The sequence below is a fragment of the Pan paniscus genome, chromosome 10 (genome assembly GCF_029289425.2).
Source record: "Pan paniscus chromosome 10, NHGRI_mPanPan1-v2.0_pri, whole genome shotgun sequence".
Taxonomy (NCBI): Eukaryota; Metazoa; Chordata; class Mammalia; order Primates; family Hominidae; genus Pan; species Pan paniscus.
This window is the reverse complement of record NC_073259.2, coordinates 78,369,507-78,395,439: the sequence shown is the minus strand read 5'-3', so window position 1 is coordinate 78,395,439 and position 25,933 is coordinate 78,369,507. Positions and strand designations below refer to the sequence as shown.

The following is a 25,933-nucleotide window of genomic DNA, read 5'->3' as shown; positions in this document are numbered from 1 at the left end:
GCCAAACCCCATCTCTACAAAAAATACAAACATTAGCCAGGTGTGGTAGAGTGCACCTGTAGTCCTAGCTACTTGGGAGGCTGAGGTGGGAGGATGGCTTGAGCTTGGGGTGGAGGTTGTAGTGAGCAGAGATCACACCACTGCACTCCAGCCTGGGTGACAGCCAGACCTTGTCTCAAAAAGAAAAAAAAAAGTGCAAAGTGAAGCAGCAAGTGCTCATGTAGAAGCTGCAAGTTATCTAGATCTAGCTTAGATAATTTATAAAGGTGGCTACACTAAACAACAGATTTTCACCATGGATGAAACAGCCCTCTATTGGAAGAAGATCTAGGACTTTCATAGCTAGAAAGTCCAGGCTTCAAAGTTTCAAAGAACAGGCTGACTCTTGTTAGAGGCTAGTGTAGCTGGTGACTTTAAGTTGAAGCCAGTGCTCATTTACCATTCCAAAAATCCTACGGCCCTTAAAAATTGTGCTAAGTCTACTCTGCCTGTGCTTTAGAAATGGAACAAGAAAGCCTGGATGATAGCACATCAGTTTACAGCATGGTTTACTGAATATTTAAAGCCCTGTTGAGACCTACTGTTCAGAAAAAAAGATTCCTTTCAAAATACTACTGCTAATTGACAGTGTACCTCATCACCCAAGAGCTCTGATGGAGATGTATGAGGAGATTAATGTTGTTTTCATGCCTGCTAACATGACATCCATTCTGCAGCCCATGGATCAGGGAGTAAGTTCAACTTTCATGTCTTATTATTGAAAAAATACACTTTGGGCTGGGTGTGGTGGCTTACACCTGTAATCCCAGCATTTTGGGAGGCCGAGATGGGTGAACCACTTGAGGTCAGGAGTTCAAGACCAGCCTGACCAACATGGTGAAGCCTCGTCTCTACTAAAAATACAAAAATTAGCCGGGCATGGTGGCGTGCACCTGTAGTCCCAGCTACTCAGGAAGCTGAGGCAGGAGAATCACTTGAACCCAGGAGGCAGAGGGTGCAGCGAGCCAAGATCACACCATTGTACTCGAGCCTGGGTGGCAGAGTGAGACTCCATCTCAAAAAGTAAATAAATAAAATAAAAAATAAAAAATACACTTCATAAAGCTGTAGCTATAGTGATTCCTCTGATGGATCTGGGCAAAGTAAATGAAAAACTTTCTGGAAGGGATTCAACAATTTGATGCCATTATGAACATTAGTAAATCATGAAAGGAGGTTAAAATAACATTATAGGAGTTTGGAAGAAGTTGATTCCAACCCTCATGGATGACTTGTGGTGTTCAAGACATCAATGGAGAAAGTAACTACAGATGTGGTAGAAATAGGAAAGAACTAGAATTAGAAGTAGAGCTTGAAGGCCGGGTGCGGTGGCTCATGCTTGTAATCTTAGCACTTTGGGAGGCCAAGGCAGGCAGATCATTTGAGGTCAGAAGTTTGAGACCAGCCTGACCAACATGATGAAACCCTGTCTCTACTACCAATACAAAAAAAAAAAATCAGCTGGGTGTGGTGGTGCATGCCTGTAATCTCAGCTACTCAGGAGGCTGACGCAGGAGAGTCACTTGAACTCGCGAGGTGGAGGCTGCAGTGAGACGAGATTACACCACTGCACTCCAGCCTGGGCAACAGGGCAAGACTCCATCTCAAAAAAAAAAAAAAAAAGAAGTAGAGCTTGAAGAGATTCTACTAGAATTAGAAGTATAGCTTGAATTTCTGGAATCCCATGATAAAATTTGAACAAGTGAGGATTTGCAAATCCTCATTTGGATGAACAAAGAAAGTGGTTTCTTGAGATGGACTCCACTTCTGGTGAAAATGCTGTGAACACTGTTGAAATGACAAATGACAACAATTAACCTAGATATTACCTAAACTGAGTTGATAAAGCAGTGGAGGGATTTGAGAGGACTGACTCCAATTTTGAAAGGAGTTCTACTGTAAGTAAAATGCTATTAAATAGCATCACATGCAACAGAGAAACATTTTGTGGAAGAGTCAATTGATGCAGGAAACCTCGTTGTCTTAGCTTAAGTAATTTCCATAGCCACCTCAACCTTCAGCAACCACCACCCTGATTAGTCAGCAGCCATCAACATCGAGGCATGATCCTCCACCAGCAAAATGATTATGACTTTCTAAATGCTCATATCATTACTAGCATTTTTCAGTAATAAAATATTTTTAAATTAAGGTATGTACATTTTTAAGACATAATGGTACTGCACATTAATATAGTATAAATGTAATTTTTATATGTACTGGGAAACTAAAAAATTTGTGTGACTCTTTTATTGTAATATTGGCTTTGTTGAAGTGGTCTGGAACCAAATCTGCAATATTTCCAGTGTATCTCGGGAAATGTGAATCTTTCCATTTTGTTCTCTTTTTTCAAGATGGTTTTGTTTATTATGGTTCTCTTGCATTTCCATGTGAATTTTAGAATCAGCTTGTCAATTTATGCAAAAAGAAAAAAATAACTAATCCAGCTGGGGTTTTGCTAGAGACTGTAATGAATCTGTAGATCAACCTGAGGAATACTGCCATCTTAACAATATTGGGTCTTCCTATCCATGAACAAAGGATGTCTTTCCATTTATCTAAGTCTTCTGTAATTTTTCTCAGTAGTGCTTTGTACTCTTCAGGTTATAGGTCTTGTACTTTTGTTAAATTTATAAAATTTATTCCAAGACATTTTATTTTTATGTTATTATAAATGGAATCACATTCTTTTTTTTTTTTTTGAGACAAGGTCTCACTCTGTTGCCCAGGCTGGAGTGCAGTGGCATGATCACGGCTCACTGCAGCCTTAATCTCCCAGGATCAAGTGATCCTCCCACTTCAGCCTCCCAAGTTGCTGGGACTACAGGCACGTGCCATGACATCTGGCTATTTTTTTTTTTTTTAATTTTTGTAGAGGTGGGGTTTCACCATGTTGCCTAGGCTGGTCTTGAACTCCCGGGCTAAGCGGTCCTCCTGCTTTGGCCTCCCAAAGTGCTGGGTTTACAGGCGTGAGACATCATGCCCAGCCAGAATTGTGTTCTTAATTTCATTTTAGGATTGTTCATTCCTAGTGTATAAAAATATAATTTTTGTATGTTGATATTGTATCCTGCAACTTTGCTGAATTCATTTATTAGCTCTAATAAATTTTAGGGGAGGCTCTTTAGGAGTTACTATATATAAGATCATGTGATTTCTGAAAATAGTTTTATTTTTCCTTTCCAATCTGGTTGCCTTTTATTTCTTTTTCTTGCTTAACTGCCCCTGGCTAGAACTGCCACTACAATGTTGAACAAGAGTGGTAAGAGTGGACATCCTCGTCTTCTTCTTGATCTTAGGGGTAAAGCTTTCAATGTTTCATCATTAAGTATGATATCAGCTGAGGCTTTTTCATAGGTGTCCTTTTTCAGGTTGAGAAGTTCCCTTCTATTCCTAATTTGTTGGTTTTTTTTTTTTTAATCATGAAAGGATTGTTAAATTTTGTCAATGTTTTTTTCTCCATATACTGAGATAATTATGCTTTTCTTGTCCTTTATGCTAGTAATCTATTACATTGATTGGTTTTAGCACGTTGAACCAAACTTGCATTCCTGGAATAAATCCCACTTCATCATGGTGTATAATCACAAACTCTTCCAAAAAAAACAGAAGGGGGAACACTTCCCAGCTCATTCTATTACTATGATACCAAAATCAGACAAAGACATCACAAGAAAAGGACAGACATATATCCTGTATAAATATAAATGCGAAAATCCTCAATAAAATATTAGCAAACAAAATCGAGGAATCTATAAAAAGAATTATATACCATGACCAAGTTGGAGGAATAAGGAGTGAGAGCTAATACGTATAGGACCCCTACACATTGTTGAACCCCAACACGGAACTACTAAATCTGAAACTCAGGTGGAGCTTTTGATTCATTGGGTCGAGGATGGGACCTGAGAATGTGCATTTCTTTTCTTTTTAGAGATGGGGTCTTGCTCTGTTCCCTAGGCTGGATTACAGTGGTATGATCATAACTTACTGCAGCCTTGACCTCCTCAGCTCAAGCAAGGAGCCTTAGCCTCCTGAGTAGCTAGGACTACAGGTGTGTGTCATCATGTCTGGCTAATTTTTTTTTTTTTAATTTTTGTAGAGATGTGGTCTTGGCTATGTTGCCCAGGCTGGTCTTGAACTCCTGGCCTCAAGCAATCCTCCTGCCTCAACCTCCCAGAGTATTGGTATTACAGGTGTGAGCCACCACGCTCAGCCAGAATGTGCATCTCTAACAAGTTCACAGATAATTCTGATGCTGCCCGTCCACCGACCATATTTTGAAAACCACCGGTTTGGAGGAAGAAATAGACTAGCCATAAACTCAATGAACAGATATGGTAATCAAAGCAAAAGATAGCACTGAACAAGAGAGCGGCAGTGAAATTTATAAAAAATATGAATACCAGAGAATGATGATACAATTAACAGAAACAAAAAACTCCAGAATAAAAGTGGGTTTGGGAAAAATAGTGATGAATTTTGTTGCCATTTTTATCCTTGAAACAGAGAAAACAAAAGGTAATTAAAATAAGAATTACAAATTCAGCACTCACTATAGAGTATTATCGTCTGGTTTTCCCTTCTTTAGGTCTATTTTAAAATAAAACTGTTTGGATAAAGACAATCATAAATATATTTATTACAAAGAACAAAATGGACTAAATTTCTACTTTCTAGGATTTAGTTTTCTCCAGTGAAATATAATATCAATATATGCTGCTGCAATATAGTTAGATTAAAACCAGTAAACTGGACATTAGATGAGGTTTCAAAGTCCATTTGATCAACTACATCAATTACATGAAGACAAAGCAAGTGTAGATATTTTTTCACATGTGCTTCAGTATAAAGAGACCATCTAGTAACCTAATCTGTTGGATTACAGTACTCAAGAAAGCACTTACTTAAAATAAATGTATCCTAGTTTATTTACAAAAATGGCCACAGAATCAAATAACTTAATAAACACAATGATTTACAAGTATTATATTGGTTATTTTAAAAGAATAGAAGAGGATATTACAACTCGTAAGTACAATTTTTTACACATTAATTTATGTGTTGTAGAGAATACCTAAGGCTCAGCATGAGGAATGGTTGGAAACATATGCAATGTTAAAAACTATTCTGTTCAGTATTTTACTGTGAGTAATTATGGTAATTGTAATATAAATGTACTGCTGATCTAGGAACTAAACTGAATTGAAATTCTGCTAAGGACTGAAAAGAAATTTAAACCCAAAGGAAATAAAACTTGACATCTTCATTCATAGATAAGTGCCCAAAACATTTTAAATAAACAAAATGTGTCAACTTATAAAAAGCTATATAATGAGGCAAGTTTGTGATCAAATAAATGTATTTTGTAAGCAAATTATAACTGATATGTATTGTAATGTCACAAATCTCTTTTGATTTTTAGCTTCTGATTCTTTTTTATGCATAAGTTTTGGGGACCTTACAGATATAATTGAGATCTTCATAAATGACATCCACAAATGGGGGTTGGAGATAGATTACGATAATCTCAGACAGATAGATCATAGCATCCTGCAGATTAGATTGCTTTTGTTTTAGAAATGGAGTCTTGCTCTGTCACCCAAGCTAAAGTCCTAAAGCACATACTTAAATTTAGCTCACTGCAGTCTTGTACTCCTAGGCTCAAGTAATCCTCCCTCCTCAGCCTCCAGAGTAGCTGGGACTACAGGTGTGCACCACAATGACCAGCCAATTTCCTTGATATTTTTTTTAAGAGATGGGATCTTACTATGTGGTACAGGCCTCAGCCTCCCAAGTAGCTGGGATTATAGGTAAGAGCCACCACACCCAGCCCAAATTAGATTGTTTCTAAAGAGATATTCTGACCATGCCTTTAAATATCTAATCATAAGTCACCTACTCAAAAACTGTCCTTGACTTCTGTATTAGTTTCCTATTGCTGCTGTAACACAAACTTAGTGGCTTAAAATGGCACAAATTTATTATCTTACAATTCTGGAGGTCAGAATCTAGAATGTGTCTCACTGGGCTAAAACCAAGATGCCAGGCTGCGTTCTCTTCTGAATGCCTAGCGGAAAATTCATTTTCTTGCCTTTTACCACTTCCTTGGAGAAGGAGTCTACATGCTTTTTTTGGCGCATGGCCCTCTTCTGTATTCAAAGCTAGCAATGGCTGGTTGGATCTTTCTCAAACTCTATCACTCTGACCTTCTGCCTCTGTCTTCTACTTTTAAGTACCTTGTGATTCCATTGGGATTGTCTGGATAACTCAGGATAATCTCCTTATTTTAACATCAACTGTTTAACAACCTTAACTCCCTCTTTAACTCTAATTTCTCTTTGCTATGTGACATAAGACACTTACAGTTTTTGAGGGTTAGGATGTGGACATCGTGGAAGGGAGACATTATTCCTCCTACCATGGCTTCCTAGTGTCTAGCAAACCCATCCTGGCTGCCTGGGTCTTCTACACTGTGGGCTCGAATTTACTCTCCCGCCTTACCCCCAAGACCTCACTCTACGTGCCCTGTGTTCCACACACACCAGTCCATCTGCAGATCCCCCAACACACCCCACACTCACACAGCTCATAGCTTTGTTTCTTGCATTTTATCTTCTTTGATGTTCTCTTCATTCCGCCCTGCCTCCCTTTACTCACCACCAAGATGAAACTCTGTTCATCCTCGGACTCATAGCAAATGCTTCTTTCTCCTTGAAGCTTTCCCCCTAACTTTTTCCCTCTGGATGTTCATATCATAATGTTTGTACCTCTCTGTAGAACTTGACATTCTGCATTGTTTGATAGTTATTTGTGTCCTTATCTCCTCTGCTAGGTAATAATTTCCTTGAGGACAGAGACTCATGGATTCATCCTCATATTTAATGTCTGTTAGGCATATGCAAAACTGAACCCTTGATTTTCATCCACACTCCTCCAGACCTACTATTCCTTTAGTTTTTCCCATCACTAAAAGCACCTCCGTTCACCCAGTTGCACTTGACACAAACTTTGGAGCCATTCTCAACTCCTCTTTCCCTCATTCCTCATATCCAATTCATTAGTAAATTTTACCAGTGCTACCCACTGATCTAAGCCACCACCATCTTTTGCCTGTCCTACAGGACTTCCTGTTTCAAGTCTTGCCTCTGCACCTCTCACTGCACAAGTCAGAATGTGTGCATGTGCATGTAAACATACATATAAATTCTATTTTCAACTCAGCAGCGAGAGGGATCATTTGCATTTTTTAAAAGTCTAAGTCTGATGATATTTCAGCCCCGCTTAATGTCACAGATTCCCATCATGCTTGGAATAAAATCCAAAGTCCGTATCGTGTTCTTTAGGACCCTAACCTCATTTCCCACTGTCCACCTTGCTCACTGTGGTCCAACCTCACTTTCGCCCTCATAGTTCCTCACACAGACACTTGTCACAGGGCCTTTGCATTTGCTATTTCCTCAGCTGGTGGACACTCTTGTCTCCAGATAGCCACATGATTCATTACTTACATCCCTTCTGTCTCTGCTCATCCCCTCATGTTCTTTGGGTCTCTGTGTAAATGTCACTTCATCAGAGCGGCCTTCCCTGACCACCCTGTCTAAAAGAAGAGCCCTTCACGTATTTTGTCACTGTCTATACTCTTATCCTGCCCAAATTTTCTTTAACCACCTATCATTACATGACATGGCATTATACATTTATTTCTTGTCTGTTACTTCCCAGCAGAATATAAGTTCCATGAGTGCAGGAACTTTGTTTTGACCTATATTCTAGTCTCAGCAGCTGAATGCACACATAGCACAGGATACGTGTTTCATGAATATTTGTTAAGTGAACAAATTCATCTTTGTATGCCCTCTTGTTTCTTGCCCAGTTCTTTGATCATTGTAATAGATGCTGAAAAAGGATTTCCTGATTGAATTTTATGTATATACCAAACATTATATAATATCATCTCCAAAGGAAAAACAACCAAGAAATGCCGCTTTTTCAAGATAAATAAAGGTTACAAAGAAGTCATCACAATTCTGCTTAGCCTTTTATCATGTAGTTCTGATATGATGGATGTCTCTAGAGCGCAAAATGTATCAAACTGAATGTTCCAGGAAGGAGTTCAGAAACAATTCCAGGCAGGCCACACTGCCTCTCCTACAGTGCACTGGGACAGGGTACATGAGTGGATGTGGAGAGGGCCTAGGTGACTGTGAGCCACCATGCCCTGTAGTTAGGTACATCCAACTTCAGAAAACATAATGCCTGAAGCCTTATTCAGTCCCACCTAAGTTTTTCTTCTCCTTAATGCATTTCTCTCACTTTTAGAGTACTGGTTTCTTAGAAGGAGCCTTTTATCCTTTGTTTCTAGGTTTTTATTATTAGAGGAAGGGAAAAAAAAACTCAAAATAAAAATAAACATATAGACTGGGCGTGTTGGCTCACGCCTGTAATCCCAGCACTTTGGGAGGTTGAGGCAGGGGGATCACTTGAGGCCAGGAGTTGGAGACCCGCCTGGCCAACATAGTGAAACCCTGTCTCTACTAAATATACAAAAATTAGCTGGGCGTGGTAGCACATGCCCGTAAGCCCAGCTACTTGGGTGGCTGATGCAGGGGAATCGCTTGAACCCAGGAGGCGGAAGTTGCAGTGAGCTGAGATCATGCCACGGCACTCCAGCCTGGACAACAGAATGAGACTCAAAAATAAATAAATAAATAAATGAAATAACCATATTATCTCTAATCACTCACTCTGTCTTGTCTCACATACAAGAGGGCAGTTTTAAAAACTCACCTTTTTTTTTTTTTGGCCATCCAATGTATATAATTATGCAAATGCAAATGTCTGGAATCAAGTTCATTTCATTTAAACGTATTGGTTTTAAACTATTATTTACATAATAATTTTAAATAATACTCTCCCTTTCCTTCAGAATTTCCTTTTATACCGACTCCCTAAATTCAGTAGCACTGGCCGGGCGCGGTGGCTCATGCCTGTAATCCCAGCACTTTGGGAAGCCAAGGCAGGGGTGGATCACGAGGTCAGGAGATCGAGACCATCCTGGCTAACATGGTGAAACCTCATCTCACTAAAAATAGAAAAAATTAGCCAGGCGTGGTGGTGGGCACCTGTAGTCCCAGCTACTCGGGAGGCTGAGGCAGGAGAATGGCATGAACCAGGGAGGCGGAGCTTGCAGTGAGCCGAGATCATGCCACTGCACTCCAGCCTGGGCGACAGAGCGAGACTCTGTCTCAAAAAAAAAAAAAAAAAAAAAAAAAAAAATTCAGTAGCACCAACAATATCTTTTAATCTGAAGAGACAAATATTAATCACAATGACTCCTTTTTGGTTCTCAGGTTGTTTTTCTTGCACAGCAGATGAGAACATTTTCTAAGACAGTGGTTTTTGAATCTTGTCTTCACATTAGAATCATCACATTAGAACTTTTAAAAAACATCAATGCCCAGGCCCCACCCAAGACCAAATCAGAATCTTGGAGAGTTGGACCCAGCCATAAGAACTTCTTTTTAAAGTTCCCCTGGTGATTCTAAGGTACAGCCATAGGTGAGAACCAAAGCTCCTAGCATATACAACTGTGAGTCACCAAGAGATAGTGCAGTGACTGGAATAGTAGCAAGAGGAAGTTGACCCCGAATTTAGATTTTGCTATGGTTAATCCACAGAGATAATCTCCCTGTGGACAATTTGTTGCCTTGAATACTCTATTACAAGACTGGATATAGTGATTGCTTTAGACAATAAGGATATGATTCAAAATACAAATAAATTCAGTAGGAACTCAAGGTATTTTAAAGAAATTATTAGTCAAAGATCAAATTTACTCACAGTATCTTCTTCAGCAGCTTATGGCTTAAGAAATTCTGTATTTGCAATGTATTCTTTCCCTCTCCTGCCTCTTACTGTAATTAATGCAGGAAACTCAAGGGAGAGGAAAAAACTCCTTATTCTATTTTTCTAAGAAGTGATTTCCTAAGTGGTTTCTTGTGTTGGTGGGTCATGAAGAAAAGCCTGGAGGCGGCTGGGATTCAAGACACTGCTGGGAATCTAGACATTCTACAAAGAAACAGAGGGGAAGCATAGGCCTTCAATAAAGAGGTAAAGTAAGGCAAAGAAAAGATCTAGGCAGCCAAGATCCAACAGGAATGGACAATGGGTATTGCCTAATTGCAGGGACACTGTGGAAACACTCTGCTTATGTACATGACTCTGGCATAATATTTTTATTACACTGAATTTTTCCATCACACTGCCTATAAGAATTTCCAAATTGAGCATTTATTGGTCAAAAATAGAAAGGTGATGCTAAAGAACAAACTTACAGTCTATAAATGCTACAACATAATTATAATCTGGATAAAGAGATATAAATTGGTTTGGCTGAGAAAACCTTGACTAAAACGAATAGGATGTTGTCCATGACTTCTGTAACATAAATATATTCTTCTCCAGTTCTGTCAGTTCCTGAATACTTTACTTTATAAAATGTATTTTGTTCAGGTACTTTCTCAAAACAACTGTTGCCAAGATCTGAACTGGCACTGGAAAAAAAATGATTATTTTCAGGGGAGAGAGAGAGAAAGAAAAGAGAGAGGAGAAATCTTAGTATTACATAAAGCATTGTGATTGCTTCTAGGTAATTTAAAAATCAACGTCCCAATGATTTCAATGTACTTTTTCTGCCAGATACTTCAAACTGCCTGAAAATTGTGAAGCAGTCTTTTTGTAATAAATTATAATTTGTCCTTGTCTTGATTAGATATTAGCCATTTATTAATGTGTGTGTGCATATATATGTATATATAGATATGAAATTTATTAGTGCCTGAACCACTATCTTAAAATAATTAGCAACGTTTCACCAACTATAACAACTTCTAAATGATGAACTGCCATATAATTTCTAAATCATTACTACTGGTTGGCACTTATCTTTGACATTATTGATTTAATTCTAAAAAAAAAATGATGTTTCTAAAACCCTGAGATTTCTTTTTAAATTCCTGAGCATTAAGAGGATCAAGTTACATTTGTCTTTGAGACGTTATCACCTCTTCAAGATCTTTAACATTATACTCCAAATTCTATATTCTTAGTCCTATATTTACTGCTTATGTATTATTGATATTTTTTAAGGTAAATCAATATTCATTTGTCGACAGGAGCATTTTTTTTTTGAGAGGAGTCATTCATATTTTTAAAAAGAAATATTTTTTAAATGTCTCAAATTCAAGAATTTACTGTTCAGGAGGTAAGACCACAAGTTTTATTGCAGAGTGACGGTAAGCTTGTTTTAAATACTATTATAATATTAATGTAGAATTTTTTTCTTTTGGATTAATATAAATATATCTTGTTAGAGTTAACAGAAAGTTTTCCTGTGAACACAAGATGCATTCCCTTTTGGACTGTTTTTCTGCTTGATCCCTCAAAAAAAGGAAAAATGTCAGTAACTTTTAAAAAGATACATACCTTTGATAGTTAAGCAACAAGGAGAGCAGAAAAGATCAAGGGAAGTAAAAACGGAACCAGAACCAGGTGCACTACAAAGCTCAATTAGTTCACAGGCTAAGGACACTGCTTTTTATAAGTTATTTTTCTCCATTGGGAACAGTTTTCTGAGACTTCCTCTCTCTGCTCTCCATCCCGGGAGTCCTAACCAGGTTTTATCTTTTTTTTTTTTTTCTTTTTCTTTTTCTTCTTGCTTGCTTTCGAGACCAAAAGAAGTTGTCAGAGAAGTCATATTAGGTACATTTCACTGAAGGTTTTCTATTTTCAGCAAGTTTTACTTTTCTCCAGACGACTCCTGACTGTCCCTAAACACAAAGGGTAACTAGGCTCCCTGTAGACTCTTTTGAGAATCTATTTCATGAAAACTAGGAGCCCTCTGTACTTCCCAAAATGGACCCGCAATATTCCACATTTGATTCCAGGTCGTTTGTCAAGCCACAAAAGCTTATCTTTGAACCCCAAGTTGAAAATGCCTATGTAGAGCGAAAAGGTGAGGAACTCTCTCACAACTTTCGAGAGTCCCCTCGACCTTTCAAGGAAGGTCATTCCATCTGAGTTCTAGATGAGACCAGGTGAAGCTCGGACCTTGACCGTGAGCTGGAGTAGGTGGATCCCCGCTAACCACTGGCTTTAAATGGAGGAAAAGTTAACTTTCTTGGCTCCTTGCACTTCTCCAAACCCAGTCCGGTAGGCGCAGGACCCGGACTGGGTCGAGGCCTCAAAATCTGAGACCAGGCAAGACAGGTTTTAAAGTAAGCCTCTGGGCACCACTGGTCGCCGCGCGTAAACCCACCTGAAAAGACTGGAGCCCTGGGGCTCCCTAATGTAGTCATTCCTGGTTTGAGCACAGCCTGCGCCACCTGGTCTCCTCCTAGCAATGCGAGCACACGCCGAACCCTCCCCGCGCGGAGTCTAACACCGACGCTGCCTCCAAACCTCCCTCGCGGGGAGCCCCTGGGTGCGCGGGGCGTTCTTACCTTGGGGTTGGTCAGGAGCTGGTGCTCGTCGCTGTGCAGCAGCGCCCTAGAGTTGGACTCAGAGTTGTTCACGTAGACCTGGACGCAGGGGTACTGCGAGGTGCCCCTGCAGTCGGCGCCACAGGTGAAGGTGCACTCGAACACCTCGCCGATCTGCTGCACCGACAGCACCGTGCAATTGGCCTCCGTGGCTTGCAGATCCTGCAGCGCGGGACTCAGCCAGCAGAAGCCGAAGATGAAGAGCGACACGACGCCGGAGATGATGAGAAACAAGCCGAGCCGGATGCTCTTGTCCTCGGCTTCCGTGTACTCGTAAGCCACCCGGAGCTTCGCCATCGCCCCCCACTCTCGGCGGCTGGCGTGCTCCCCCCGCCCCCTCCCGCCCCCGGCGCCGAGCCCGACTGCCTCGGGCGGGAGGAGCCGCCGCCGCCACCGCCGCCGCCGCGCGACAGCAGGGGAGTGGGCGGCGAGGGGGAGCGCGCGAGAACAAAGGGGCCGAGGCCAGCGACGCCCCCGGCGGCGGCAGCGCCCCCCAGCCCCCCAGCCGCCGCCTGGGCCCCGCGGTGCAGCAGCCGCTTCAGAGCCTCCTGCACCCTCGGGCGCGGGGAGCGCACGGACCGCTCCAGCTTCCAGCGCCCCCTGCCAGCCTCCGCCCCCGCACTCTCCCCGCCTCCCCCACCCCGCCTCCTCTCGTCGGGTGTCTCTCTGTCTCCATCGCCCGCTGGCCGCTACTCCGCTGACTCGCCCGGCAGCTGCCCCAAGGCTAAGAGTGTCTGAGCTGGGGCGAGCCCGGGGGCTCCCCCGTGCAGGAGGAGGCTCCGCCCCGCCCCGTCCGCAGCAGACCCGGGCCCTTCCGCCCCGCCCCGCTCCGCCCCGCCCCGCCCGGGGGCGTCTCCTTTGGGCGAGGGGCTGACGGGCACAAGCGACAGCGGCGACTTGCAATCGGAATCTTCGCTCACTCCCCTTAGAGGGACGTCCGAGATGAAAGATTAAGATCAATTTAGCTTAACCGGAGGGAAGTTAAAATAATAATAATAATAAGAGGGGAGGGTGGAGTTCAAGTGGAGCGGCGGGAATCTTGAACTCCAAACGAGTACTGGTCACCTGCAGGGAGAGCAGCCAGGCTCCGGGCGCACCCCGGGAAGCGGGCACGGGTGGCGGTGTGGGAGGACACGAGCCGTCCAGGCCGGGCGGATCGAGGTGAAAGCCCCAGGCTAGCGGTGTGCGCTGGGAGGTCCCCGGGGACGACTGAATCGCAGGTTCCCATGCCACGGGCGGGCTGGCGCGCGGCGGTGCCGGAGGCGTGACCCAGCCGCGCCCACGCCGCCAGCGGCTGCGCCCAAGGGAGCGCAGTAACCGTCCAGTCCCAGGACTTGGGCCTCCTAACCGTCTTGGCGCAGACCCGCGCCCCCTGACCCTGCTGCGGCCGGGAGGGCTGCAGGATTGGAGTTAAACAAGCTGAGTCAGGTGGAGTTTGCTGTGGAGGCAATGTGCGTGGGGGCAGGAGGCTGGACGAAGGAAACTTGCTGCTTAGGTCGTCGGTGACCCTTGTGGCAACTTAGGTCTCTGGCAGCCGAGTTGACCCCAACTTGATTTGCCCCCATGGCTGGGGCTGACTGAGACCAAAGGAAAAAGGTGGAGAGCTTTGCAGCCTGGAAAGAAATACCACTTTACCCATCAGAAAAGTACTCTTGCTTTGGGGCTCGCAAGAACAGAATCATTTCTGTCGTTTCCCTCCTTAGGAGTCTTGCCACCCCTGACCCGCCCCAGGATTTGTAGATGAGGTTTCCAGGAGCGCTGCTTAAAGCGACAGCGCCGGGCAGACCCACTTTGGGACAGGTACTGTTTCTAGACCTGTGTTCTGCTCTTAATTCTTGCCGTTGCTCCCTCCACCCCCAATTACGCTAACAATGCTTCAGCCTCTATTGTTTTCGGGACCTTTTTAAAGTTAGAATGACCTTTTCCCAAACTACACTTTTATCATAAAATCAAACTTGAGAACTATTTATATGTACATTTCGAAGAATAAAATCAGAATATTAACTTCCTTGCAAACTACATAAACTTTTTTTGTTTGCTTGTAAGTCTCAAATGAATAAACTCTTAATTATGTTCCTGATGAATACGGAAACATGGAATAATGGAATTCTTGACTTCTCTTTCCTGGACTTCAAATGTTACTTAACTGGTATTGAGTACCTTTCGACTGCAGTTCTGATAACGTTATTTTGAAGCACTACATTATGACAGGTAACAAGTATTTCCCAGCAATGGGCAAATTAATTACAGGAAGATCCTAAGTGTCTTTTTCTCAATAAATTAAGAAGATGTAGAGTTTGAAAAACTTCCAAATTAGGAAGATGCTTTGTTCTCTAATACCTTTCAGGTTTTGAGATTTTCTTTTTTTAATTTAAATGTTAGAACTGTATTCTTTTCCTGTTAGCATAAAGACAATTGTGATTACATTGCTTAAAAGTGAGTTTAATAATTGAAATAGCATAACCCAAAATCACAAATCTTCAATCTGAATCTTTTTCCTATTGCAGGAAAAATAAAAAACATAGGAAATAATCTTTTTTTTCTATTGTTATAATCTTCTTTTCCAAGAAAGGAAAAGCTATGTCTAAGATCCGAAGCAATGATGAACAAATAAGAAGATACAATTATTCTAGCTCAGTATGTTGAGGAACTGAAATGAGGCAGAATTAATTCCTATTAATGCACAGCAGTTGGGGGACTACCAATAATTTAATGAATATGGTTCGTTTTTCAATGATTCCAGAGCTCAAAGTCTTCTGTGAATGAAACCTCTGCCTCAAAACTGAAGTACGGTGGTCTAAGTCTAGGGAACAAAATCAGAAAATTCTATCTTATTTTAACTGAAATTCTTGAAGTTTTAAAATCCATTTTCTTTCAGTTCTGCATTTAGTCAATTTCTTTCTTGGCAATTATTCTTAAAGTATTTAAAGAAACTTGTGTCTTCTGTTCTTCAGACATTTTTCTCCTGTTTCCTGTTTTTAATTTAGCTTTTCTCTGAACACTTTTATCTTCACATCTTTATTGAAAGTCAAACGTATTAAGATTTCACAAATTAAATCAATTTCTATTTTATTCTTAACGAAACACTGTAAGTGTTTATTAGTTTTACTTACTTGAAGCGGAGCTGCTTTATCACATTCCCAAGGAAGATTGGATATGTCAGCCCCTCAGTTTCAGAATACAGGTCACCACTTACTAAGTCAGAATGGTAGTAAGAACTCCAGGAAAGCTCAGAAATGCTAAGCTCTGAGGTCACTTAAAATCTCTGTTCCCTGTGAAAGGTGGAAGTAGCACAGAAAAAGCAGCTAGTCCTTTCTTTGAATAGTGTTCCACCAATTAAGATTAAAAATGTAATATTAAGAACCAGACTGACTTATTTGATGTACATCGTCTGCAGTAGTTTTTCCAGTAGGATCATGGCCAGGTCTTGATAAAGTTCAATTTAAAAGAAAAATAAAGCCTATCTAAACAAGGGCATCAAAGCCATGTTACTTATAATTTGTTCTCATGATCAATATTCAAAAAGTCCTGTGGCTGATGCTAAAGTTGCAGTATACAATATCATATGTATATATACTTTTTAATAAAAGATTCTAAAAATAATTTTAAGGCAGGCTTTTGTATCCTAGGAATAGAAGGGAATTTACAGCAGGTGGGAAAATTTTTTCAAAAATTGGCACATTATGAAGTTTTTTGATAACTGCCACTAAACACTTGAAAAGCGAAAATACATAGGAAAATAATGTATAATCACTTTTTCTATTAAAATTTACATTCTAGAGTTTAGACCTTTTTTACTAGATATTACACATGATGAAAGTATGAGTGATCCAACAAAGAAAACCATATAAAACCATTTTATATTTTCTTCTTGATTCAGCAGCTATAATTATAGATTTTGTTAATGTCATAGGAAATTGAGTTCCAGCTTGCTGATACCAAATTAATTTCCTTGCCATGCTCCATTATGAGTGTTAAATATTTGTTATTAGCCTCAGAATTTTAAATTCAAAATACATTTCCTATGTGGTCACTATTTTTTCTGATTGTTTTTTCCTGGCCATAAACTTCACCTATTAAAATGAGCATATAATTATTACTAAGAACACTACTTACTATTTCTAGAACAGGAAGGGATTTTAACCATTGCCTAGTTCAACATTAACCAAGAAGCTCCCAGACTTTGCATTTTGCTTGTAATTGTAGTTATTTAAAATATTTTTTAAAAGCTCAAATTTATGTTTGTGTATAGCCTTTATGTTTGCAACTGAGGAAAGCAAAACACAGACAATCAATTCACATTTTTTCCATTAAAATTTACATTCTGGATAGATTAGCAAATTTTTAATACCATACTGGTAGTGCTCTAGAGTTCCTAAAATCTCACCAACTGTTGAGTCTTTCATGTTAACTGCAGTGAATCTGTATGGGAGAGATATACACAGGTATGTAGTAAAAGGGAAATCAGCTTTGGAACTTGAAACATAGAGGCCAAGAGGTTTTGGTCCCAGCTTTAGTAGTAAATAATTTGACACAAGGTAAATAATCCTCTTAGTCTATTTTCTGTTGCTATAACTGAATACCTGAGACTGGGTAATTTATAAAGAAACCTATTTCTTACAATTCTAGATGCTGGGAAGTCCAAGAGCATGACAGTAGTATCTGGTCAGGTCCTTGTGTACCCTAACATGGCAGAAGGCAGTTCCATAGCAAGAGAGCAAGAATGCCTATTAACTCAGGCCACTGTACATATAAAGCCACCAGTCCCATCAGGCCCCACAACCTGATGACCTTACTTAATCCTAATTATCTCCCAAAGGCCCCATCTCGAAATGCCATCAAAAATATGAATTTGGGGAATATGTTCTAACACATTAAATTTGGGGGACACTTTTAAACCATAGCAATATTAGTTTCCTCCTTGTCATACAAAAGGGTTGGTCTAGAAGACAGTTTTAGTATTCTAGTATCTAATTCCCATTTTTGTTTTGCCATGCACTTTAGAAAATTGGGTTTTGCTATATAACAGTATCTAGTGAAGTTAAAAGGTCTTTAACAGAATCCAAAAACATGGAGAGCATGTCCTAGCATGATGGCTAACAGGAAGAGTGTTTGTCTTTAGAGAAATGGACCTATGTCGATGCAACACCTAATATAAGCTAGGTTATTTACAAGTGCCCTAATTTAACCTTCCCATGAGAAGAAGAGGGAAAAACATTCAGAGATTAGGTAATTTTTGCAAGGCTGCACACATATTGTGACAAGGCCAGGGGATTTTATATTTGCAGTTTACATAGTATCTTATATTTAAGAAATACTAACCACTCGAAGATAATAAATTACTTAAAACAATTTTTCTACTATACTATGCCACTTCTAAGAAATTTGTTAACAAAAATGAAGTGTAGATAATACAAAAAGCATTTATGAATGGATTTAAAATGTGTTTCTATACTTATATTTAAGTACAGTTAGGCTTAATCAAAATCTCTACTGTGAAACCTGATTATGAAGGGGACGGTGAGTAGAGGCTGAAGGAACTAATAATTTAATCTGGTCCCCCTGCTTAATTTTACTCTGAATCACATTTGTGTTGAAAATAGCCTCTTCAGATGCTTAGCAAATAGTAGTAGTACTGTTTTATGTGGAACAGAGAGATTAAGTTAGGTTTCTAGTGGCTTGCTAAAAATTCAAGCTAAAATTCAAGGTAGAAGTAAATACAGGGAATAACTAGATGTGCAATAGTTATAAGGCAGAAGGAAATCCTATCCTCTGCACACTGAAAAGCATCATCGAATATTTCTAATAATACTTTTTTTTTTTGCCTTTTCTTGGACACTTCCAGTGATGGAAAGATATAACTCTTAATGATTTCTGGAGCTTTTGAAAAATTATAAACTGGTACTTTATTACTGTAGATTGAAATTTGCCTTGCCATAACAGCTATGTAATGGTCCTTATTCTGTCCTCTGGCGTTATGTAGGATAAAGATATTTTTAAGAATAAAGCCTTACATGAGGCAGGAGAATGGCGTGAACCTGGGAGGTGGAGCTTGCAGTGAGCCGAGATCGCACCACTGCACTTCCAGCCTGGGCGACAGAGCAAGACTCTGTCTCAAGACAAAAATAAAATAAAATAAAATAAAGAATAAAGCCTTACAAATGACTCTACCTCAGAGGTGAGAAGACAGCCATTATGTCTCTCCTAGGCCTTTTGTTATGCACAACTTCCAGTTTCTTCAGTATTCTCTTTTGATATGATTTAGGAAACTAAGGTTTTACCCTTAGTCCAAAATGCTAAGAATAATAAGTCAAAGTTGGAAAGGATGCCCCACTTTAACATTCAAAAGTCTGAGCTTTTCTTTTCCATGATATTCCAATTTACAAACACTTCTAGGATAATGGATTTTGTTGTTCAATGACAGTGTCATTGCAAATGTAGGGAATTTGGATTCCTAATAGTGATATACAAGTCAACTAATATTCAAATTTTAGACCTATATTAAATCATTTAGAGTGAACTGAAAAAAATTATACAAAACTTTAGATAAAAAAAGGGAAATCTGGAAATAACTTTTTGAGCAGAGGAGTAACATGACTTGCATTTTTTAAAACTGAGATATAACTCATGCAATAGACAGCATGTTATATTTGAAGAATATTAACCACTTGAAGACAATAAGTTAAAACATTCAAAATAAAAAAACAAACATATCTTTCTCTTAAGAGGGGAAATATTTAACTCAAAGACAGCCCATTTTTCATGCACTGTTACATATGGTAATTAAAACTCCATCTTAAAATAAATGTTCAGTATGTAACAGATTTAAAGGTAGCTTTGAAACATTCTGGCTGCCCCAAATCTTTATTTTTATACATAAGAAGATGAAACTATTTATATCATTCCCTCATGTAATGTTTTCTCATTCAGATGTATAATTTTGAAGAATAAATGTTTAATTTAAAAGTTTTCTCATTATAAATTAGTATCAAGAGGCCTGATTCTAAAAAGAATCAAGCAGACTCAGCGATTTGTGGACATCATACCACCCTTGAAATTTGAAGCATTCTTCCAAAATGTTTGAAGAATTCATGTATTATCATCAAAATTATCTTCATTATGCACTAGGAAATAGTTTGGCCTGGAAGAAAAAAGCATGTATTGTAAGTTTTAAAAGTAAATTATATGGTCAAAATGTCACTTAGGCCAAAAATAAATGCAAATCACAAAAACATTACATTTCAGGAAACACATACAAATTAGAGACCAGCTCTGATTCATAGTAAACATTTGTTTTCCTCAGCTAGTGCCTTCAATTATTGTCTAAAAGAACTAACATTTTTGGCATAAAGCCAGTTTTATTTAATCTTCTCTAAGAAAGATGTCAAAACATTTTGGTGGTATGGTATGGCCTTTCAGGCCTAGAAATGAAAACTAAGATAAATTTCAAAAAGAATGAAAAATTGGCTTTGCTATGTAGAAGATAGTTTAAGTATTTTAGCACATGTCAACTGGTTATCATATGCTATTAGACTATGCAATAATTTGGATTTTCAAGATAGAGAATCATGACAATTAGGACCTTGTGAATTTTGACACTTTCAAGAAGTCATTTAAATAATTGAGAGAAAACTGTACAATAAACATGGAAATGACTAGCTTTTTAAAAAGCCCTATAAATCTTGAGTTCTTATGATAAAGAGACATGTCACTAAAATCTTGTCACAGTATTTACACAACTGTTTAATTGGATTAAAAAACCTTCAATTAATGCATATGTAACTGATAATGTAATTCCCATTACATTATCAGTTTTTATACATACAAACTGAAGAGGAAATCTTAAGATCAGCAGAAATATTCCCAGGAAATAACTGAGATAAAAGCACTTTTGCTGTTTTATATTTATATATGGATTCAGCTTTCCTCCTGTTCTGCTAACAAATACTATTGTAGTAACATGGTTTCTGCCCTAGAACATTGGATGTTATAGGAAAAAGTAAATGAATGCCCCTGATACACAGGGATTATAATATTTAGTGGGATTTTAAGAAACAAGATTTTATTCTACTTAGTACTTGTACCCAGGAGATTGCACACTAATGCAACGTACAATTTCAGACTAAACATTTACGTCAAAACTTAAAAATTGTCTTTTTCCTCTTTCAAATGTAGAAATATACACATAAATAAATCTGGTGAATACACACATACATATGATTACTATTTGTTGTGCTTTATTAATGTTTCACATTCCTACTCCTAACATCAAAAGAAAACAACTCTACATGTAAGTTCAATAAAGTTGTCTTTTGTAATTCTTTTTTGATTTAAATTTCTTTCCAAAGATATAGCAGTGATTTTAAGTATACCTTATCCATGATTCACAGAACAGCATATTCTTATGTACTTAAAGGTCAATGCTTTAAGTATATACCTTTTAGCCCTGATGACATCATAGTCTCCAACTTCAAATCAAGAAAAGGGTATCAGTACCTTAAAGAGCTGAAAAGAGGTCTCGAAGTAATCACATTCAACTTTTTATTTAAAAAGGCAGTCCTGTCAACTAATTGAGAGTCATTCAGTTTGTTTGCAAATTGACTGAACCTTTACTTCATGAAGCAGCTAGTACTGTGTAGCACCTTAATATAGAAAAAGTCTGTTTCATTCAACTTCTCATTGGTTTGAGACTTGCCCTATTCCAGTTCTTCCTGTGTTTGATGACAACTGTCATGCCTCCCCTTAGTATTCTTTAGTTGTCTCCAAGACCTACATCTCATCAATTCTAAGATGCACGTTCTTTCCTCACATAATAGACACATTCTGTAATTGGCAGCTTGTCATAGTTGGAGTTTTGTCTTAGTGGTACATAAAATGGTGTCCCTTACAATTGATGGCAATCAGATTTGCTGAAATACAGTAATTATCTCACTTACTTTAACACTTTTTCAATGAGCCACAGGAACATTAAGACATTCAACTCCTTACCTTATGCACAGAACACTATCCAGCCAGTCTCTCCTAGGTTATGTTCTATGAGGTTAAATCTAACGCCTTACAAAGCAACTGATTTGAAAATCTGAATTAACTCAGTTACTTTTTAATATTGCACTGAAACCCCTTATTTGTCCTAGTTCTGCTCTTCCAGTCACAAGAATGAGCTTAATTGCCTTTCATTGACAGCTCTTGAATTTGATACCTGAAGACAAATACCATGTTTCCAAAATTGTATTCCTATTTGTTTTTAAAATTTACTCTAAAATGGGAACACTAAATTTCACCTCATGATGCTATTCTTCAGACAACAATGTATATAAAAACACACAGCATTTGCCAGGCAGCTAGAAGGCATGCTACTTCTCCATCCCCTTCTGCCTTCCCCAGGCATGGCAGCTCTTCTAATACAGCATTCAAACAGAAGATGACATTTCAGATGAGTGATTACTTCCAGTAGAGTGGGCTTCCTATCTTTTTCTGAGTGCTATATTTTTCTTAATGTAGCTGAAGATTACATTAGTATTTTTGGCAACAGGATCACAATTCTTACTGATCTATATATGAACCACTCAAATCATGTTATATTCCACCATTCTTTATTAACAATCAAAGTGCAAAACTAAGTAATTTTCTTGATTGAATGTATCCTATTTGATTCAACTCTACACACCAAACTACTTGGTTAGATTTAGATCCCAATTTTAACCTTCAGTGAGTTTATTTGCTTCATCTTCCAGATCTGTCATGTATTCATGGTATAATCAAAGTCACTGGTAATGCCAGTGGCAAGGAGACAGCCTTGTGACCTGCCATTAGGATCCAACTTTTAGAAAGTAAAGGCATCTCAATGTCTGGCTTAGTTCATTCTCCAGAGACTATCTCAATGGAACCTAGTTAGTAGATATTTCTAGATCTTATTAACTACATAGACAAACCATAGTTAATGTATTATACAATCCTGTTTCCACACACGTATAGGTTTTCAGCAACTTTTTGCAAAATTGAGCTATTAAATCTAAGTTAAATGAAATGAGTCCTACTGTACAGCCATGCTCAGATGCCACATATTTTATGAGCAATGGATATAACAAAGTGGAAGATCTATGGCTTGTGAATAGAAGAGGATTTATCAATTAGAGAAGCTATAGATTGGAAAAATTTGAAATATTTAAAAGTTATTGAAAATGCTTAGAAAGATTATTGTGAAAATGAAATTATAGCAAATGATAATTGAGTAAGCTATCTCAAAGCCCAATGCTTTAAATTATACTTTATTTTCAAATTGAAATATCAACTTTTATCAGTCAACAACTATCAAGCACCTGCTTTGTCCCAATTTCAGTGTCAAAAAGAAACAGACTAGTTATATATACTTTAAGAATTAACATAAACTTTCAGTTCTTAAAATGTATTATATCTAAGGAAAACTATTTGTGTAGTTAAGTCTCTGAAAATAGAGCTTTAGCATATAAATTATAATACCACCTAAATAATTATATTTGAAACCAAATAAAGGATTTCCCTTTGCAATTAAATAGCTTTTATTCCCAGAAAGCCAATCATAGTTTAATCTAAAAAATTTATTCAACATAGTGTACACATCTATTTCACTAGCTATATAGGGGGAAATTAACAGAATTAAAGCTTTGAAAGAAAATGTGAAATATAATTAGTTGGAGTCAGCCTCTTTACATGTATAACCACAAGTTATAAAATCAAGGCGTATTATAACTGTTATATTTAAAAAGTTCAAAGTAGTGTTTTAAATATTTCAAATAGAGTAATTTGTATTTTGAAGTCCATAGCATGGTAATTTCTGATATTAACAAGTTATAAAAAGTTGGCTAACATGCAAGAGTTTCTTCATTTTGATGATTCAGGATAAAAAGAACTCAAAAAAATGGAAAAGTGTGCATTTAAAACTCTGTATATGGCAGTTAACAAAAAAAGAGAAAAAAAGATTACAGCCAAGACAACAAACCACTTGGTATGAGCTATCTTATTTTTCGGAGTCATTCATCAGTACCAGTCATGATCACGCTTCAGCTGAGACTTCAATCTATATTGTTGTTTATATTCATGAGAATAAAGATCCCCTTCCACATTTTTCTTCCTACTTGTTTTTTGTGGTTATGTAGGAAAAATTACATTTTATTTTACAAAGTGAATTACTAGGAAAAAATGTAATCTTTTTTTTTCTACATTGATTTCTATGCTTTGACTCTGGTTTATGTCAAATAAGGTATAGTGTTCTGTGAAGGTTTGTGCACAATAGATAAAATGATTTACATAGTGCTATCTTTCTTACTGATGAGATGCTTTGGTTTAATTATGAAAGATAGAAAATCCTGTTTTTTATAGTGTTTCTCATATCTCAAAATGCATAGAAAAAGGTAAATTTTAAGCCACTTTATATTCCTGGTACACAAACACAGCAATGTCATAAATGTTTCATTTTCAAAAGATTTAGTTAATGCCAACAGACTTTTACTCTTCATAGAAAAACAGGTTAAAAATGAAAATTTAAAGGATCAAAACTCATTGCCTTTTTTCTACTCTCTAGTTCTGCTTTGGAAGCTTCAATCTTCTGATTTTTAAAATACAGTATTTGTATTTAGATGGGAAAAGAATCCACGAACTTGTAAATATGAGATATCTAGGCCAGCAAACTGAAGGTAAAGTCTACCCATTCCCACCTTATGGCTTACCTTCATTTGCACATTACTTCTTAAAGATAAATTTAAAGGTCTATCAAGAAATTTCTCATAAATTTTTCACAGAAGTACTTTGGTTGGGTTCCAAGAGTATTCAGAATGTTTTATTTCTAATGCTGCCACAACCCATTTAAAAAACTTTTCTCTGATTAATACTGTCTACATTTTTAACCTACAAGTGAAACGGTTCACTATATTTCCATTAAATTACTTGTTGGAAGCTGAAAAAGACATTTGAGTCACACCATTCAGTTTGATATCTGTAAAACTTCAGTTTGTTTCCTCTATTTTTCATGTTGAAGAAATAATTTCGCAATTTCAAATCAAAGCCAACACTGCAGTGAGGAGAGCTTTTCTACTTTATTACAAAGAGAAGAAGCCTTTATGTGGTCAGAAAATACAAGATTGATCTTTTTTTCTCTTCCTATGAAACGCTGCTGTTCAAACAGCCAGAGTGAATTGTCTCAGTTCACTTCTTTTAAGTCCCATCACATTCACTTGGGTATGGATGTCCTTGGCTGCTGAAAATCTGGCCCTTTTAGTGCACAGGGCGACAAAGTCCCCTGACCAGCAGTTCCAGAATGTCCCATTTTCATATATTGCATCCATGCACACCTCCTAAAAATGAGGTACAGCAGGGCAAACATTTTCCAAAATAGATGTCATATATATAATATATACACATTCGTACATACATACCTTTATTCATGTGATGTCCAAAAATTTAAAAAAAATGTACACATTTATTACAAAATCGTAACAAAGACTGGACAGTGTTTTGCTCATTCTGGAAAGATGAAGCTCAGTAATAACACAACCCTGGAAAACCATCCAGAGATTGTGGCAATATCTTTCTTCTAAACAGTCAGATATTCTTGCATTAAGCTTGGCGAAACTGCCTTTCAAAAACAGAAGGGGAAGTAAAATGAAGGAAGCAGACCTCTTGCTCATCTTTCCACATGAAATACGAGAAGGATCTTCACATAAAAATGCACAAACATTTGTTATTTTATTACCAATAGTGCTACAATGAACAATGCAAAATTTGTGGTCTAATTTTCTTGAGTCTTTTGTGGGTTTTCTTTTTTACATTTTAGAAACTATGGTAAACTTCTGTCAGTGTATTTGCTTGTCTTTACAGACTCAAGTCTGTCTGCTGGCAAAAAAGGAAATAAATGAAAAAATTCAGACCCTGCTCAAACTAGAGAAAAACAAATTACAAATTTAGTTGTTGGGCAGCACATAATTAGTAAGGCAGGACCTCAAATGGTGACCCTTTGCGTAAGCCAATTGCCAGATCCTCAAGGAATTAAAACCAGGGTGCCTGAGCCACATCAGTTCTGCAGTTATGTTGAGTATTGTGCTGAGACAGCCATACCCCAAGAAAAGGGAAGTCTTTTTTTTTTTTTTTTAGAAGGCTTGCTGAGCAGGGTTGTAGTTGAAGGTGGATGGCAGGTGAGGCCGTTCTTCTAATTTGTCATATTCCAGATGGAACTCCTATAAAAACAAATTCAAGAATTTAGATATCTTCCCCTTTTCATTTTACATTTGTCAAAATACATTTTACTATAAAAATAAATAAAATACCCAATATATATGAATCAACATCAACACAGATATACCAACTGTTTTTCCTCTACA

The 25,933-nt window shown here is 38.1% G+C and overlaps 2 protein-coding genes across 4 annotated transcripts in view; both read right to left on the bottom strand.

The window, feature by feature from the left end:
• KCNMB4 (potassium calcium-activated channel subfamily M regulatory beta subunit 4) overlaps positions 1-13,422 on the bottom strand; it is a 64,654-nt gene extending 51,232 nt beyond the window's left edge. Inside the window, exon 1 of one of the 2 annotated variants that reach the window (XM_034936223.3) lies at positions 12,543-13,422. In XM_034936223.3, the coding sequence (XP_034792114.1) occupies positions 12,543-12,878 (336 nt within the window). In that variant the 5' untranslated portion in view covers positions 12,879-13,422. The remainder of the gene's footprint in view (positions 1-12,542) is intronic. The other variant, XM_003808735.5, reaches the window with a different exon arrangement.
• An 11,211-nt stretch (positions 13,423-24,633) lies between these two features.
• CNOT2 (CCR4-NOT transcription complex subunit 2) overlaps positions 24,634-25,933 on the bottom strand; it is a 112,287-nt gene continuing 110,987 nt past the window's right edge. For both annotated transcript variants that reach the window (XM_003808733.5, XM_034936220.2), the window contains exon 16: positions 24,634-25,789. In XM_003808733.5, coding sequence (XP_003808781.1) covers positions 25,703-25,789 — 87 coding nt within the window. In that variant the 3' untranslated portion in view covers positions 24,634-25,702. The remainder of the gene's footprint in view (positions 25,790-25,933) is intronic.